General features: G+C 37.2%; 1 protein-coding gene across 11 annotated transcripts in view; it reads left to right on the top strand.

Moving 5' to 3' along the window:
* Positions 1-18653, top strand: part of nav2a (neuron navigator 2a) — a 797383-nt gene that overhangs the window by 540434 nt on the left and 238296 nt on the right. The window contains exon 1 of one of the 11 annotated variants that reach the window (XM_039749378.1): positions 9579-9647. The exons of the other annotated variants lie outside the window; for them this stretch is intronic. Coding sequence (XP_039605312.1) covers positions 9594-9647 — 54 coding nt within the window. The 5' untranslated portion in view covers positions 9579-9593. Of the gene's footprint in view, positions 1-9578; positions 9648-18653 lie in introns of those variants that run through there. 11 annotated transcript variants of the gene reach the window in all.

Here is an 18653-nt window from a genome sequence, read left to right as displayed (position 1 = left end):
TAGATTAATGAGATTTGGAATGTACATATTTTTTCAGCTGAAGAACTTGATGGGGCACAGTACTAACTGTGTTAGAATTCAGGTTCAAGGAGTGTTCTCTGCAAAGTGTTCATTTGTAATGTGATTGCCACCATATTTATAGTCTCACATTGTGTGACATAACTGATGCACAAAACTGCATTGTGAAAACAAGGAAATTAAATGGAGTAAAATAAAACTTTTTCAATTTGGTATAAAATGATAAAAACAACCTCAAAAATAGACTCTATGTACTAAAAAAAACATAAAATAACCCAAAACACACATATAAAACGTGTTAATTGCCAAGTCAGTCTCAGATGTGTGACACCGAGCAAAGCTTTTAACCTGTTTTTGTTCAAACTGTAAAAAAAACACAAAAAGTTTGTACTTGTATTCTTGTATTCTGATATTTTACAGCAAGCTGCCACACAAAGATATCTGCCAGAGAAACAGTACTAGTTAATAAGAAGTGATTTATTTATTCACATGTGGAAATTAAATATTATAGAAGATCAAGAAAAATTATAAATATTATAACAAACCACAGCCTCCCAAACGCTCACAAGAACATCTGGCTTGGACAAAAAGAGAGTTGCTGTTGTCTGATAACAGGCTTATAAGTGGGAATAAAATGTACTCAGGTCTGCCCAATTGTGCCACAGGTTTACACTTAAAGGCATTAACATGTGGATACAGCAAGTCCAGTGTGTTATGTCCACATATGGAATATGCTGATAAACGTTTGTTCCTGCCAAGGTTCAGAATGATTCATCATTAAGAGTGTTGGTAACAGACTGAATAATTTCTGTTACTAAATTTATAAACAATAATAAGGATAATGAAACATGTCTGTGGAAAAATTCACTCAGTGTTTCAAAATCCCGATCACACTTTTTCTAATTGTAATGTCCTTGTTTTTTTACCATTGCTTATTTGTGTAGATGTCCAGTCCCCTTTCTGCCTTGTCATAATAGATGAAACCCATCCAGTATTAAAATTGCATCTGAAATATGAAATTTAAGCCAGTTCTCAGCATTTCCCAAAATGCCACAGTACCTAAACTTGCCGTGATTCACCATGAGATTTGTCAGTTCATCCAACTTATTTAAAAGCAATCAAACATTCTTCATTACATGGAGGCAGATAGATCTGAAACCTTTCCACCTTACTTTTTACCCTCACTCTGGATCTTCATCCTTTATATCCTTAGATGAGCTACTGCTCTGATAAGGTGTAATAGAGCTTATTATATGGTAGTAATCATTGTGCTACTAGCTGAGGATGGGAATTTTTAATATATTCCACTTTATGTTTCTCAGAGTTTCTTACAATCTCAGATACTGTATATGCAGGGTAGCCTTCAAATCCCTTACACTCACCCTCTGGCATCTCTCAAGCTCAGTTTGTCTGAAAGGCAGTTGAGACAGACTGAAAACAATGATTCTTTAATTTAAAAGCCCATTTAAAAACCTATAATGATAATACAATACCAATACAGTGCTTCTTGTGTGTGCTTATCCCCTCTATAAGAAACAAAATTAGAAACAAATGTCAAATGACACTTCAATAATTATATTTATCAGCAAACTTAAAAGGTTTGAATATTGTGTAAATGTTGATATTTAACAGATAATGTGTAAAAGGATAGTGGTCGATAATTAGGGCATTTTAGTTATTGATGACATATGCTAATTGGTGGAAAGCTATTTTTGAACCTGCAGATGGCAGCATTTGATGCTGCATTACTGTCTACAAAGCAATCTTGGTATGAGTGATTTCAAATCCTTAATCTTGGCACAGCATTAATTAGAGTGGTGTTTAGGAATAAACTTCACCAAAACAAACTCAACTAACTCCTCATTCTTTGTGCATTCTTTCTGAAGTATATTTCTGTCTTGTATAGCTCTCTTCCTGTACAGCAGGTTAGTGTGCCACCAGTTAGAATAGGTCAGTGAAGTACACAGCTATCTGTTTACTCATCCTGCATGTGGGATGCTTAAATACTGTATCACTAGATGATATAGATGATGATGTGTGGCCAATTTAAAGAGATGCTATGATTAAGTGATCTATTGCATATTTGCAATACTGCATGCCTACTGGGAAGGCACTAGACTGATTATAGGGCCAAGGACTATGACCTATAAGGAAAGGCTGAAAAAGTTTGATCTTGTTATTAGGTAGGAAGTTTATAAGTTCAAAATGGAAATTAAACAGCTAAGAGTACCACATTTGGATCCTTCAGATCTCAAGTCAATGTAATTTAAGAAACATTTGGTAAAAGGAATTGATAGGCTTCATTGGTTGGAATGACCTGCCCTGGTCAAATGTTTTGTCAGATTTTTATTACGTTTTTCGTTCCTCAGGTACCTGAAAAAACGATTCAGGTTGTGGAAATGAAAACAGTGGTCTTGAAATTTAAAAATCTATTGCCTCAATTGGTTACATTTGAGATAGCAATTTCTATGCAATGTGACTTTAAAGAACCTGGACTGACCCTAAATTTTGGTCTTTGATCTATGAACAGGCAGGAAAATTTAAATTGCACTGTAACATTTATAATTCAAAATTGCACTTCCTAGAGACACCAATGTAACCCAGCCACAGGGGATGCACAAAACAATATGTATAACATCAAAAATGCCTAAAACTCTTCTAAGACAAACTCTGCTCTGTTCATAGAAGGGTATGCTCATAGAACCTCTCACTCTTGCAAGTTTGAAAGCACTATTTAAAGTAACAAAAAAACATTTCAGGATTTTAAAGAAAACTGATGTGTGAGAAAATCCATATGCATATAGGGAGAACGTGTGTTTTTGACATATACAATGATGGAGCCAGAAGTGATACATAGGTCCCTGCAGCTCTAAAGCAGTAACTGCCAACCACTGCACCTCCATACCATCCTTATATTACACAAAAAATAGAGATCTATTTTTATTGTGAAGAAGGAAACACAAATTTAAAGGAACTGTGTAAAAGCCTGTTAATCGATTGCCCTCATCTGTCTCAGGCTGACTAAAAACGTCAAGCCGATTTTAATTTTGTTAAGGTACTGCTTAAATGCACTGGGCCACTTGTCTGCTACTGCCCACTGGTGTAATGGGGTAATTGATTAACCTCTGACCTTTCCACCAGTTCTGTATAATGTAACACTAAAATAACATTGCCTTGTGGAAGTGGGCGCAGCTTGTCTGTAGGGGTTCTGGGAGCGGAGAACGCAGTTACAGTGTACCATACAAACTAGGAACAGATGTTAAGAGATTCAAAATGCAGTACCTGATTCTAATTTGAACCTTGAATTTAAAAGCAGGCTTCTTTCCACAGTGTATGAATTCAGTCTTTTATCTACTGCCATGGCACCAGATATAATATTTTAAGCTTTTATTATCAACTTTTTTGCAGGTGCTGCTGGAAGAGTATGGGAAAAGGGAAGTCCATGAAATTTCATTTTAAAATCTTGCTCTGGGTTCCTCAGTGGCTTGCTAAGCACACTACTTTTAACACCAGCTGAGCCCTGCTGTGAATGCCACTCTCTCTGGCCATAATAAAGAACCTCTTGTACGGACACATTGTCAGTGGTATATTCTATGTACATCACAAATCACAGTGTAGTTTATGTGTAGTGTTCACCAAATCGTTTTTGCAACAAATATGCTGTGCTTGCAGTTGACCTTGTTAACTGCCTATTTTCCTGGAAATTTGCCATGTAATGGATGGATCTTAACGTACAATAGTATTACATCCTTCCACTGATGCTGAAATATCAGAATCCCAGTGGTGCTATTTCAACCACTTAATTAATACATTAATAATATCAATTAGCGGGTATACTTACTCAACTACTTAATTCAAAATTACAGTAAGCTTGAACACTCGGTCTGGCAATTTTGCACTACTTTTATTTATTTTGTATAGAGAATATTATCTATCAGAGAGTATTATCTATCAATTCATATACTCTGTAAACCATGTTGAGTTTTCTAGTGTTCACTGTTCACAGAATAAAATATTAATTATCAAAAATTAGTCATTGACATCCTTTACCACAGTGGGACTAACTTGTGGAGGCCATATGAGTGATCAAAGGGTTATTACATTAGTTTGATGCTTCAGTGGAAATGAATTCAAAATTTTATTTGTTGTCAGGAGAGCTTTCATTTTGGTTTCTTTATGGACTACAGATGTGGATAAGGAAAAATAATTACAATTTACAGGTGTTCAGTATGCTCGGTTTCCATAAGAATGATTGTACAATTCAGAGATGGTTGTCTTTTTATTAATTTACATTGTGATATTACACCAGTTGTTTATATAATTGTATGATAAGGCAGTGACAACTATTATTATATACTCTCGAATTTAACAGCGTATTACAAACTTCAGGGAAATAGAATTATATGTGAAAATGCATAGCTGAATGTCACCCAGTCATCAATTCACTGTTATAATGCTTGCAGAGTTTTTCAAGAGAAATAATATCCAACACAAAAGCAAAAAATAACACACGTTGTGCATGTACTCAAAGCCCTAACAGACTATGGTGCAATCCATTTTCTGAAATATTTCAACCATTTGCACTCTAAAATGCAACTGTGCCCATGTTTGCTCTGTAGAATTCCTTGAGATGATGCACTCTATTAATTGCACGATTTAAATTAAGGATTAACTTGCTTACTTATTGATTGATTGTTGAACTGATCCCTCCTTTTATGCCTCCATTTAAGGTTTACAAATACAGATCTGAAGCTTTCATACAAAGCTGATTCCTGTTAAGGTACAGTGCATGTCATCTCCAGGATTCAAAATTCTAAAAAATAAGAGGATGGACCAGTGTTTGTTTTTTTGATGTAGACAGTAGGTCCACTTTTGTCTTAGGTGTTTCTGCTACATCCAATGGTACATTAAACATAAATTACCCCCTAACTTACAAAACATGTATCTTTCTCAGGAGATAAAGTTCTTGGGTGGGGTATTAGACTAGCTTCATATTCCCTAAGCCTAACATGCTTAATAAACGGCCCAGTGCCATCTATTGCACTTCAGCTGGAATGTTGCACTATTGCACTTCTTCTGGAATGTACTGTACTTTTGCACTTCTTCTGGAATGTACTGTACTTTTCTCATACAACCTAGTAGCCACATTCTACTTGCATACCCAATCTCACCTTTAAGTTTGTTAAGGTTCCCTCCCACCTGTTGATGGCAATACACTAATGGCTCACATAACATGGGATTTTCAGTTTTTATACAACAATACCACTAAAGAGCAATGGTTGTGGGAAAGCTTTACCATTCAATGAAGAGTCTAGAAAGTGTCACATATACATAGTTTAATTCTTAGTAAAAGTCCTACTTGCATGTCTCCTCAGAACAGTATTAATACAATAAAAACAAGGATTTAACATATATAGGGTATACAATTATGTATAACATACATATTTAACTAGTATTTATTTATATATAATGTTTCCTAATTCTATTTTATTTATTTTGTCTTTTTTCTCGTTCTTCATTATGTAAAACACTTTGAGCTACATCACTTGTATGAAAATGTGTTATATAAATAAATGTTGTTGCTGTTGTTCAAGCTCTATGGGCTTTAGGATCTTGATCCAAACTATTTATTGGAAAATGTTGTGGTTAAAAATTGTAAAAAACACCTTTGTGATTACTCATTCTGTTGTTGGTTTTAGGATGGTTGGGATTCATCTGCCCATGTCTCTACTTCCTCTAGTGTCCACAGTTTTGTTTTCATTTTTTTTTCCCGTTCCATATCCTAAAATAAAGAACACGTCAAACTGACACCATTAATTGATCTGCTATGAAATATCAGAAATATACAGGATCTGATGAATTTACGGAAACTATAATACATTAAGGAACAATAAGTCTTCTACAAATTGCCTCTTAAGAGTCTGAAAAGGATTATCTCTGCTCAGTAGACCATGGTGAAGATATTTGGTTTTTCTAAATCTATCAGATACAACTCTGCAAGATTTTTTTCTTGCATTAGTAAAATCAGATTAGTGCATGATAATGAGGGTAAGAGTTAAAGAGGAATGGAAGATTTTGATAAAAGCAGCAATGCAAAACAGTTATTCTGCCTAAATGAAAGCTTTAGAGAAATGTTTTGTTATGCTCATGTGCTGACTTAATCTGGGCAGTACATCACCAGCTGTTTACAAGAGTTCTCCAGTAAAACTCCAGCAGGCCTCTCCTGTTTGCTTGTTGAATTATAAAGAGGATCCCCCAGCTTAACTGTTTGACTTCTGGCTGATACTGATTAGATACCATTGACGAAAGGATGAATAGTCTTGAAGAATAGGGAAGGGAACAGAAAGGAAATGTAGTGTTTAAATCTCTGCACATTGAACAAACGAGCTCTCTACAACTACCAAATATCAGATTTAGGCAAAAATATGTCTCCTAATCAATACATTTTGTGAAAAGATAAGCAGATACATCGAAACATGCCAAGTGGACATAGTGACTGGGATTGTATTCAAATTCAGTCTCCTGTGGCAGCAGCACTATTGAGGACATTTACACCAGCAAATGCAAAAGTAAAGCGACTTACTGCATCAATAGCCCACTCTATCACTTGTGAGAAACATCCATGTTTAAGAGAACATACAAAATACAAATACAAAAAACTGCAGCAAGGTAAAGTAAAAGAAATGAGATGTGTGATTAAATTAGTGAGTGCCAAACACGTACCTGAAGCTTTGTTAACATTAAAATAGTGATGTCTGAGTAAATGCTATGAACTGGGAAAAGGTGTGAAACCTAATGAAGAACATGGATAGATTTGAGGAAAGTCAAGCTCAGTATAAAACTTAGAGTGACATAAAAGCCTGCCAAGATCTTTAGTGACAGCATAGTATGTTTTATAAGATTAGTACACTTTATAATTCAAGAATAACTGATGCTGTGTTCATGATCTATTGGAGAAGCAAGGCCAAAATGCAACATCACAATTCTGCAAAATTATCTCTGAATTTACCCAAGGCTCTACAAAATTATCTCTGAATTCACCCAAGGGTAAATACTACTTGGAACAGTATTTTCATGAAATTTCAAAAGGTGATGCTCATATTTCTTATATTTACCAACGCCCAGGAATCTACAAATGGTTTTAATCAAGGATTCCAATTTGTTTCTCTTTTTTTTTTTCTCACTTTACGTGAACAAACCTATTAGAGCAGTGGTACGCTGGGTCTCTTCAGAGCAGATTAGTTTAGAATGTGTAAGTGACAAAAGTTTACACAGAATCAGAGCAGTGGAACAGTATGTCTCTTTAGAAGAATAAAGAATTTGAGGCCTACCTGTTGTCAGAGCAGCAGCAAGCTTCAACTTGATGGTATAAGTAACACTAGTAGGAGCAGCTCCATGTGGTGTAAATTTGGAGTCCGAGTAGAAGTATGACTCAAGAGAACAGATGAATTTGGAATTGATACAATAGCACAGTGACACCAGATTTAAGGTAAGAGTGGCATACTATAAAAGTTTAATTAGACAGAATTTGAGATAGGCAGCAATACTTACCGTAAAAAATAAACTCTATAAAGCATTATAATATCCACAAGGCTTTTAAAACACCCATCACACATGTAAGATATTTCAGTAATTTACCAGTAATTTTCTGGATCGGGGCACATGAATAAGTAAGAGTCAAATGTTGCAAGAACAGCAGCCCTATAATTTTCTAGGTCAAGATGTGGCTTATTTATGTGTTAAGAAAACTGTAAAATTGCCACATAAATCTTACAGAACATCACAGATGTCATATTAGACCCACTGATGTTCTTGCAAGTGAATAAATCATAAGAAACCAAAAAGATAACAAGTCTATGACAAGATGAATCATTTTATGGGGTTTGTTAATGTAAGGATTGTAAATGGATGGAGCCTTAAATAGGGTAACTACAAGGAAATTTTACCAGACATGACTGTGAATTGTCTGTTTCACAGTTACAGATTTTAAGCAGTATAGGGACTGGTACACTCAGACAGTATTGAAATGGAGGGCAAATAGTTGCTTGTGTGGTAAAAAATAAGCTTCAAAATACTTTCAGAAACTACAAAAATATAGTAGCATACAACATCTGATCCTTGACGCTTTGTCTCTGTCTCTGATGTTTTTCTCCTGTTTAATCATAATGTGATTTTATAAATGTGTCTTTTTGAGTACATTATAGAAAAAAGTATAAATGCGTAGTCAACTTTTGCTGCTCACTGGCATATGTTTCTCCCTCAGTGTAGCCTCAATTTCTTTCAATTTTTGTTAATCTGGGAATATTCCAGGATTTAAGTGAAAGAGGCTTCTGTAAGATATTTAAAAGACAAAAGATAATATTGAATATGAGGAGAAGTGTGCCCTCTACAGGAGAACTCTTTTCAGTCATTCAGGCATACAGATTCTGAGAAGCTGTGGGTTTTTGTCAGAAAACTGCAGGTGGGGTATTCTGAAGTGAAACAAAGAGTTAGTGGGACAAATGGGGAGACATACAGGAGCTGATTCAGCAGGGTGACAATGCAGAGACATAAAACATCATTGCACACATACTGGTAAGGCTTCTACTGCTCATTAGTTGTATCCTTTTACTGTTGTTCTCTACGTGGCCTCCCTGTCAACAGAATGTGTAACATGATGGATTTTGGTCAAAGTAATGGGAATACGGTAGTCGTATGGTTCACTTTGTAAATTCTAGTTAGATATTTTTCTGTGCTCCTATGACCACCTAATAATAATAATAATACGTTTTACTTATGAAGAGCTGATGAACTGTATATGTTGACTCAAATATGTTTTATAATTTGAATTAAATGGACAGAAGAAAGTTATTAATTATGCATTTGTACAAAAAATTTTTGATCTTTAGTTCTTTTTTGGCAAAAAGCATAACATAATACAGAATTTTCAGACCTTCATGCTTTTATTTAGTGATCTTAATTTCAACAACACATTAAAACAGCTATACTTTTCTAGAGCCTAAAGATTTAACTTGCTAAAGCAAGTGCTATAACCAGGAAGACAATGTGAGATGTTTTCTAGCCTTGACCTCACAAGTTAGACACAGAGGTTAAATTGTAGATAATCCAGCAGCTTTGTTTGTGTAACATTTTGATGCTTTTGGGTTACTTCAATTGAATTCAATTAGGAAACTTGGCTTGAGTTCTGCTTAGCAGGTGTTGATTTTAACAAAGCAGTAAACTTTGGCAAGGCAGTAACCCAACAGGATTTTGTATTTGCTTGTCAGGGGTTTGCAGCCTTTTAGACGTTTTAACCCTGTTTACATTGTCTAGGCTTGAACTTTTGTGTGCCTCAGAAGGGGAGGGGAGAATGAAATGGTCTTTGAAAAGGCCAGGAGGGGATGAGCTGTGAGTCAGGGTGGGCTAAGCTGCCTTGCTGGGAGCTGGTGTGAGTGAAAAAGAACTCTTCCTAATGTAAAAAGAATTCCAAGAGTGTGGAAGCAAGTATGGCCTGACTTATCTGCCAAAAGCCCACGTGCCGGGGTAAAATCCCTGCACTCAGCGGCACTTTGGTTGAGTTTTTCCAAGAGTTGAAGATGGCACGTCACTCTGGCCTCAGGGCTCCACAGCAGGGAGAGCGCTATAAAACGGTAAGGATTTAATAGACCACAATGTATATTAGATAAATTACACAGAACTACGTTTTTTGTAATTTTAGCATCTATTTTTGTATTCCGGTTTACTGCTCAGATTTCTGTAATTTCTTCACAAATGGTTTTATCTCATTATCTTCAGTGTTTGATAAAGTAATTTCTCTACTGTTTTCAGGAAACATTTGTGTTAATTAACCATGACATTCTAGCTTTTGATATTTGGGAGCCAGCTTTCTCAAAAGATGCAGCAAGTTAAGTTTCATACTGCTTCCTTCATCGATCTTTCTTATACAAAATGTACTAAGCAGGTGCTATTGCTGACTTTTTGTTAACTCTAATCTTTTGGAAAATGACAGTGGCTGCTTCTAGAAAATCACAGTATCTTTCAAGCTGACAAGAATGGCACAGTAGGTGTTTTTGTTGTCTCACATTGTTTGGACCCCAGGTCAATTCTTAGCTATAATACTTTTTTCATAGAGCATACATGTCCCCCCCTTTGTTTTGTGTGGATTTTTTTTATCAGATACTCTAGTTTCCTCTCACACTTCAATGCTGTTAAGTAATTTGACATAGATGGATGAATGACCAGATTTCAGTGCAAAATGCTGACACTATAAACATATCTCTCCATCCATTTTGTAAACCCACAGTATCGTTAGCAGAGTTGCGAGGAAGCTGGAGCCTATCCAAGCAAGCAGAGGGCGCAAAGCAAGAACAATCCCTGGATACTGTAAACATATGTAGCTACTGCCAACATACAAAGTAACTAAAACAATCTTAATTAAAGCACTGTTGTCTCGGATGTTGTTTTAAAACATTAGCTATGGATTTTTGGATTGGCTTTGCGCAAACATGTGTCATAAAGTATACCAGACTACTTACTAAATGGATGTACTTTGTCTTAGCCTGAGTTTGTTCCCTGGTTTTAGCAAGAAACCAGCATGTTCTCCTTGTATCCACCTGGCTTTTTACCAGGTACTGTGGATTCCTCCCATATCCCGAAAGCATGCAGTTCATGTTGACTGACACCTTCATGCTGGTCTAGTTTAAGAGTGTACAGGTGTGCATAAGTATACCCTGAGACAAACCAGTATCCCATTCAGGGCTGGTTCTCACCTCATGCCCAGTGCTAATGGAGTAGTCTCTGGTTATGTCCATTAATAAGGTAAGAGTTTTATATTACAGCACCGCTGCCACATGTCAGTTCTGCTAATCATGTCAGATGCAGCAAAAATAGTAACTTAGGCTGTTGAGTTCAAAGTTGAAGTTTCAGTCACTCATCATCACCACAGGGTGGCTATGTCATTGCCCTTAACTCCGATACTAATAAGCAATATTTGAGTGTGTATGTGTGTGTATATATACATGCATCTGTGTAGACACAAACTGATATAACAATATGCATTTTAGTTTTGTGTGGTGTTTATGGGGGATTCTTATACAGTATGCATGTATACACACACACGGACATATACATATATATACATATACATATATATATATATACATATACATATACATACATATATACATACACTAGAAACTATTGAAATCATCTAGAAAAAACACTGAAATGTAGAAATGTCAGGTAACTGAAAGGAACTACTCTGGGCATCTCTCTCCTAGGAGGTTTCATTTTGCCGACATGCTTACATCGCTTGAGCATTAGCAGCGAGAGAAAAAGTTAAAGGGATACCGTTTTGCCAATGTTAGCGGCTAAGCAACTTTGTCTTTCTTCTGAGGTTTCGTTTTGCTGACATGCTGGCCCCACTTGTGTTATTAGCTGCTAAGTGAGTTTTCTGTTTCCTCATAGGTGGAGCCCTTACCCCGACTCCACCTCTCACCTCTGGGCCATACAGACGCACACACTTCCATGCGTAGATGTTTATATATAAGATATATAAATATATGCATACATATTTACTGTATCTATAGTGTTGTATATGTATAAATGTATGTGTGTATATGTATGTATGTATATATATATATATATATATATATATATATATATATATATATAGAGAGAGAGAGAGAGAGATAGATAGATAGATACACACAGTACATAAAAATGTATGCACATTACTTAACAAACACCACTATGTGTATATAGTATATTTGTTTTATCCATCCATCCATTATCCAACCTGCTATATCCTAACTACAGGGTCATGGGGGTCTGCTGGAGCCAATCCCAGCCAACACGGCGCAAGGCAGGAAACAAACCCCGGGCAGGGCGTGCGCGCGCACACACACACCCCAAGCACACACTAGGGACAATTTAGAATCGCCAATGCGCCTAACCTGAATATCTTTGGACTGTGGGAGGAAACCGGAGTACCCAGAGGAAACCCATGCAGACACGGGGAGAACATGCAAACTCCGCGCAGGTAGGACCCAGGAAGCGAACCCGGGTCTCCTAACTGCAAGGCAGCAGCGCTACCCACTACGCCACCCTTATTTGTTTTATTTTTATATAATTCTTTGGCAGCAATGAAATGTGAAATTGTGATTTATTTTGTATAAATGCCAAACCTAATGTAGTTTTAGCATTTTTATTATTAGTTGTTTAGTCTGCCACAGAAGAATATGAGCTACAAGATGTAATTTGTGGCACTCAAATTATAACAACATTCTCAAACCCACTTATTCCAATTCAGTTTAGTTGAACAGACTATACAGTACCAACTGAAAACCAGTTTCCTTGTGTTTGCTTGTGTGTTCCACACATACACACGTAGATGTAGAGGATAAACAGAGTAAGGTTAACGGGAGGTTCCATTTTGACAATTTATTGGTGTGGGGGTGTGCATGAGTGGACCCTGCGACAAACTGGTACCCTGACCTGGGCCATTTCCTGCCTTTTTGCTCAGTGCTACCATAATTGGCTTTAAACCCCCATGGACATTAATTACATTAAGTGGAATTGAGAATGTTATGTTAATTTCTAGGAATATCCTGCCCTTCCTGTTGTAATATTAAGGTAAATGTGAAATGCCTTGAGATGCAGAAACTACAGAAATAAAAGTTATCTCAATGTTCAATGGACATTGTAGGCAATTTACAGTACACTTAAGTTGTCTCAGTATAAAAGTGATACAAAAAACACTGACCCACTAATATTCTAGTGGCATTTACTCAAGTTTTATAACTAGATGAACTGGCCTGGAATTTGTTATGGGTAAAACCCAAATTAAAATAAGCCTGCAAATGGTGTAAAACAGCAATGAAAATGTAGCCAATTGTATTCCATTTGGTTCATCAATCATTATGTATACAAACACCTTGTAATATTTCTGAGCCAACTGAGACACTCGGATGACATATCCTTATTTTTGCTATAAAATAAACGAATGCCCTGGCAAGGCTTCTAACTGTACACGAGGATCTGTCGGATGGGCTTGTAACTGTGACTCCGAGTCTTTCCAGAACTCCCAACAGAAAGCTGGTGTCAGCAGTTCACACGAGTAAGACACGAGTCCTTGCTTGTGCTGCGGTGAGCGACTAGAACCTAATTTTAGTGTCTTTTTCAAACGCTGTAGGCTTTGTGGTTTTAAATAACCTTCTGTTTGCCAAATGCTGGGCGTCGACAGTGAGTTCAGATTTACGGCACACCCAGCAACCTGAAGTACAGAGAAATTACAGCTCACCTACTGTGTTTGTCAACAAGCGTCACCTCCTTTTTTGTGGTGGCTCAAATCCCGGAACTTCAAGAGTGTGGATTCAAACAGCCTGTTTAAAAAAAGAAAACGTTGAATATGTACAATCACGTGCGCGCAAAATTCAATAGTTTTTCTATACTTTGAAGTAACAATGGTCTCTAGTTTTGCCAAGCTGACTAAGAGAGCGCGTGCGTGTGATTCACGCTCTTTATGACGTAAGGCGCATCTAACCTTTAGGCGCGCGACTCTCGAGCCCTGCAGCTCTGATTCATCGCGCTATTTGCTAAATGACGCTGCAGAGTCCAGTCCTGCTTCCAAAGTTCAGCTCCCCTGAGAGACGCGTGTAGAGATTCGCTGAAAACGTGTTAAGGTATCGTGCACATGACGGTTTCGATTGAGATGTGCAGCTCATAGTTGTTTACAGTTTAACACTGAATATCCCAAAACGTAAAGTACGCATGAAAGCTTCTCGATTTATAATATTCTAAAATTAATTTACAGTGGCATTAGTTAAAATGTTTGTTATGACTAGGGTGTTACAGTGGCACAGCGGTTAGCCTGGGGGTTGGGGGCTGTTTCTATTTAATTGGGTAATCTGTTTAGTTAGTTACTTGTAAAAACACAATATTACATTAGAATAAATTGGGATGATGGAATCTTCCAAAATCTGTAAGACGTCCTCTGATCACTCAGCATGAATTCTGTACTAGTTCAGCCCTCCAACAAAGCCTCAAAAATACCCAACTGTTTTCAAAACATTTAATTTCTGTCAGTTTAGTTGCATTTATTCTGTTATATACCATTTTGTAAAATACATTCTAAAAAAACTTTTCATACAACTCAATGAGTTTTAAAAATATTAACATAAATAATGAAAACTGATATCAATATTTTAATATGACAGGTAGACCTAAAATAAGAAATAAGTTAAATTGTTTATATTTTCAGAAAAATTCCTACCATCAAAAATAAAGATAGATAGATAGATACTTTATTAATCCCAAGGGGAAATTCACATACTCCAGCAGCAGCATACTGATAAAGAACAATATTAAATTAAAGAGTGATAACAATGAAGGTATAACAGACAGACAATAATTTTGTATAATATTAACGTTTACACTTCCGGGTGGAATTGAAGAGTCGCATAGTGTAGGGGATGAACAATCTCCTCAGTCTGTGAGTGGAGCAGGACAGTGACAGCAGTCTGTGGCTGAAGCTGCTCCTTTGTCTGGAGATGACACTATTCAGTGGATGCAGTGGATTCTCCATGATTGACAGTAGCCTGCTCAGCGCCCGTCACTCTGCCACATATGTCCAGCTCCGTGCCTACAATAGAGCCTGCCTTCTTCACCAGTTTGTCCAGGCGTGAGGCATCCCTCTTCTTTATGCTGCCTCCCCAGCACACCACCACGTAGAAGAGGGCGCTCACAACAACCGTCTGATAGAACATCTGCAGCATCTTATTGCAGATGTTGAAGGACGCCAGCCTTCTAAGAAAGTATAGTCGGCTCTGTCCTTTCTTACACAGAGCATCAGTATTGGCTGTTCAGTCCAATTTATCATCCAGCTGCACTCCCAGGTATTTATAGGTCTGCACCCTCTGCACACAGTCACCTCTGATGATCACGGGGTCCATGAGAGGCCTGGGCCTCCTAAAATCCACCATCAGCTCCTTGGTTTTGCTGGTATTCAGTTGTAGGTGGTTTGAGTCGCACCATTTAACAAAGTCCTTGATTAGTTTCCTATACTCCCCCTCCTGCCCACTCCTGATGCAGCCCACAATAGCAGTGTCGTCAGCAGAAAATTGAAATATTCAAAAGTGTATTCAACACACCATTTATCTACTATATGATTAAACACTATTGCATGTGTGTGTGTCTGGTCCCTCTGAGCAATCTGATTGATCAGTTTGGCTGTAGTTGTTCAGTGATAGGGATGATGACACAGTATTTTAGGCTAGCACATCTCTCTTCCTGATTATGACTTTATATTTTTGCAAAAAAGGAGTTAAAATGGAGCATTTAAAGGATAACAAAGCTAATACACTTACTAAACAATATTAAATCTCTAAGTACTAACGAGGTGCAACTTGAGTTGCCTTCAAGGATGAACAGTATTCACAAGAATAGGAGTGATGTTTTTCACAGCGAGTAATGGCAACAGTGTAAATGCAGCCCACAATAACTATGATGTGAGTCACATGATGCCCATAACATCACATAATGCCTACAATCACACTATTGAAAAGATTGGGGTTGAGGGAGGGTTATCTGATTCAAATAATGATGACTGTCAAGTAAACCAAATGTCATAAACATGTTATTGAGACTGACATGAAGAGGGTGTTTTGTGACTTGGCGTTGACGGTGTTATGTGACTCTGGTTATAAGTATTGTGGGCTGCAGTTAGATCCATCTCTGTAATGGGGGCCTGTCTGTCATTGGTGGTAGGTGCCTCAAATTGACAGAGTCTGAGAAGCAGGGTTTATAGGAATGTTATTGAAATATCAGACAAGAAAGGCTGCGACACACAAGGATACCAAGGAAAGAGGAGCGCTGAGAGATATGTGTGGATACCAAGCAGAGGTGTAGGAGAAGCACTGTTTTTAAATTGAATCTGTCACTTGTCTGCAATGTATAAGTTTACATAGTACATAATAAATGCTCCAAGTAACTAACACTCCAAATCTAAATTTTCATACAGAAACTACTGGTCTAGACCTGCAGTGAGGTGTGGTGCTATGGCTCTGCAAACAGATGCCTCTCCCGTCCAAAACCCTACTTATTTTAAGATTTACCTTTTCCCTGATGTCTGACAGTTAAATTCATCCAGTGTGAATGAGTGTTTTGATGTGAGCATTTTGTCCAAGCCTTGTTGTGAACGATGCTGAGATGTGCACTCAGTTGAGCAGGTTACAAGACAGATAGCTGGATGGACTCAGTGCTTTTATTTTAAGATAAAAAGAACTTAGTGAAAATATAAAAAGAGCTACAGAATAAATTAAGAAATGTAGCTGTTTTGTGTATGAGTTTAAATTTTCATTTCCAGTTAGTTCCATCTGTGTTTGAGGCAATTTTTCATTGTGCTTCAAAATTTCTCTCAACTATGTGCAAGAAACACAAATCAGTTTAAGACTCATTACTCCAATTGTTCATTCATTCTGTGGTAAAGGGATACCTCATACTTAAGGCTTTTCATTTTCTTGATTACATTAAAATGACTCCTTGGTCTGGACTGTTTTAAAAAATTAAGTATTTGGTCAGAAAATATTTTGCCAAATAACTTTAAAGGTTGCAATCATCAAAATAATTAAAAAGAAATAATTTGCCCAAATGTTCTTGAAGGGCCAGAACAACTTAACCCCACACAGAAACAATTTTAACTCAATTCACTTCAATCACCATACACTAAATTACAAAATTAGACATTAGCCATTATCCGAACTTGCTGTGTTTATTACACGGTGATGGAGAGCCTAAGACTAACCTAAAAGACAAGTGAGAGCCTATCCTAGGAAGCATAGGGCACACGACAGAAAGAAATCCTAGACAGGGCACCAGTCCATCACAGGGTGAACCCACATATTCTAGGGTCAGTTTAGTATTGCCAATCCACCCATCTTGCATATCTTTTGTGGAAGGAAAATGCAGAACCCTGATAAAACACATGCTGGCACTGGACGAACATGCAAAGTCCACACAGGGAGGGCCTGGGATGCAAACCTCCTTGTTGTGAGGTGACAGTGTCATCACTCCTCTACTGTGTCACCCAACCCAAAAAATCATAAAATGTAAAGCTCAAAATATATTAGCATTTTCAGTCTTTCAGGAGTTGTTATGTCTACAGTAAATATCTAGAAATTAACCGATGAGAAGAACATAAATGTTGGCAGAGAACTGAGGCCAGGAACGGGACAGATAATAGTGTGTGTGGCAGAGTTCAATAATAGTTTAGTACATTCATGTCAATTGCTGGGTTTCTTTGTAACACCATGAAACAACAAAATTGAATATAAAAATGAATCAGTCATGCAATCCTTTTGTCCTGTCCATTTTGTTAATCCATCTTATTGTTTACTGCTTTGCCTGGAGTTAGAGCCTCCTATCTCAGCAGCTGGCATAAAGCAGCCACCACAGGACACACTGAAGCACACATCCACAGTTAGATATTTTTAGACTTCATGTAACCCAACATGCACATTTTTGTGATGTGGATGGAAACCCCAATGAGCACAAAAAGAACAAGCACATTTCCCTGAGCTAGTGACCAACCTGGAATTGAACAACAGTTCCCAACCTGTGATTCACCATCAAGTCACTCCTGTTTCAAGTTACATTAAATTTAGTTCCTGATTCTGGGTTACTGGGAGACCATGTATATTCTGTCAGAATTAGATACAAGGCAGGGACCAACAATTGAAAAGTACACTGATACACCCACACTCTTTCAGCTAATTCAAAATACACATGCAAGAATGATTACTTGAAATAAGAAGCACAAACACATACCTTGTGCTCTTAAGTCTTTATGCTGGATTTCAGTTAAGTTTAGGAGTAATTTCAAAATCCTCCTTCTTAGATATAAAGCTCAATGGCCAAAGCTGTACTTACTTAAGTGAACTTAGAGAGCATTCAAACTAGAGCCTGTATAACAATCTCAAAATGATGGTCTGCTAAGGATTCCAAGGATTAATAAAATAACTGTGGAAGACTGAGCTTTTAGCTGTACACGGCACAAAGCTGCAAAATGATCGGCTTGCTTGTGTAAGAGATTCTCCATCAGCTTCAGCTTGTAAATCCAAGCACTCCTTTAATTGGGCTACCCTGATTAGCTACTATTGTTATTGCACCTCTGTTCTTAGTCGTCTTTCTTTGTTAGTCACCTGCACAAAAATAAAAGCATGACAATAATTATGAACTGTTACCGACCCTTCTCTATTCTGCTTTTCTTCTGGGTATTCTGTCGTGGCACTTGGAGTCATTGCTATACTACCAAGCCATTATTATCCTATCCATGAGAAAGACAGTAGAGATACTGGGGGCTATGAAATTCAATGGTAAACTGATTTAGTATTCTTTCTAGATTGCCCTACACAAATTAATATAATATCATAGAATGCCCATGTGATATGGGGGGTCAGCATTGGGCTCCAGAACTGTGTCTGTGTCTGACTTTGTCTATGTCTTTCTATTATAACCAACCGTATACCACCCCCAGAGGTGTATTTTCTTCAAGAACACTGCTGAATGGAGTTTTATTTTCTCTTTTCTATGTTATCAACAGGTCAGAATTCAGAATTAGGAGTACACATTGCTGTAATATAATTACATTTACCAGTGAC

Source organism: Polypterus senegalus, chromosome 1 (assembly GCF_016835505.1).
Source record: "Polypterus senegalus isolate Bchr_013 chromosome 1, ASM1683550v1, whole genome shotgun sequence".
In the NCBI taxonomy this organism is placed as follows: Eukaryota; Metazoa; Chordata; class Cladistia; order Polypteriformes; family Polypteridae; genus Polypterus; species Polypterus senegalus.
The sequence above is the reverse complement of the archived record's forward strand: the minus strand, read 5'-3'. Positions and strand labels throughout refer to the sequence as shown.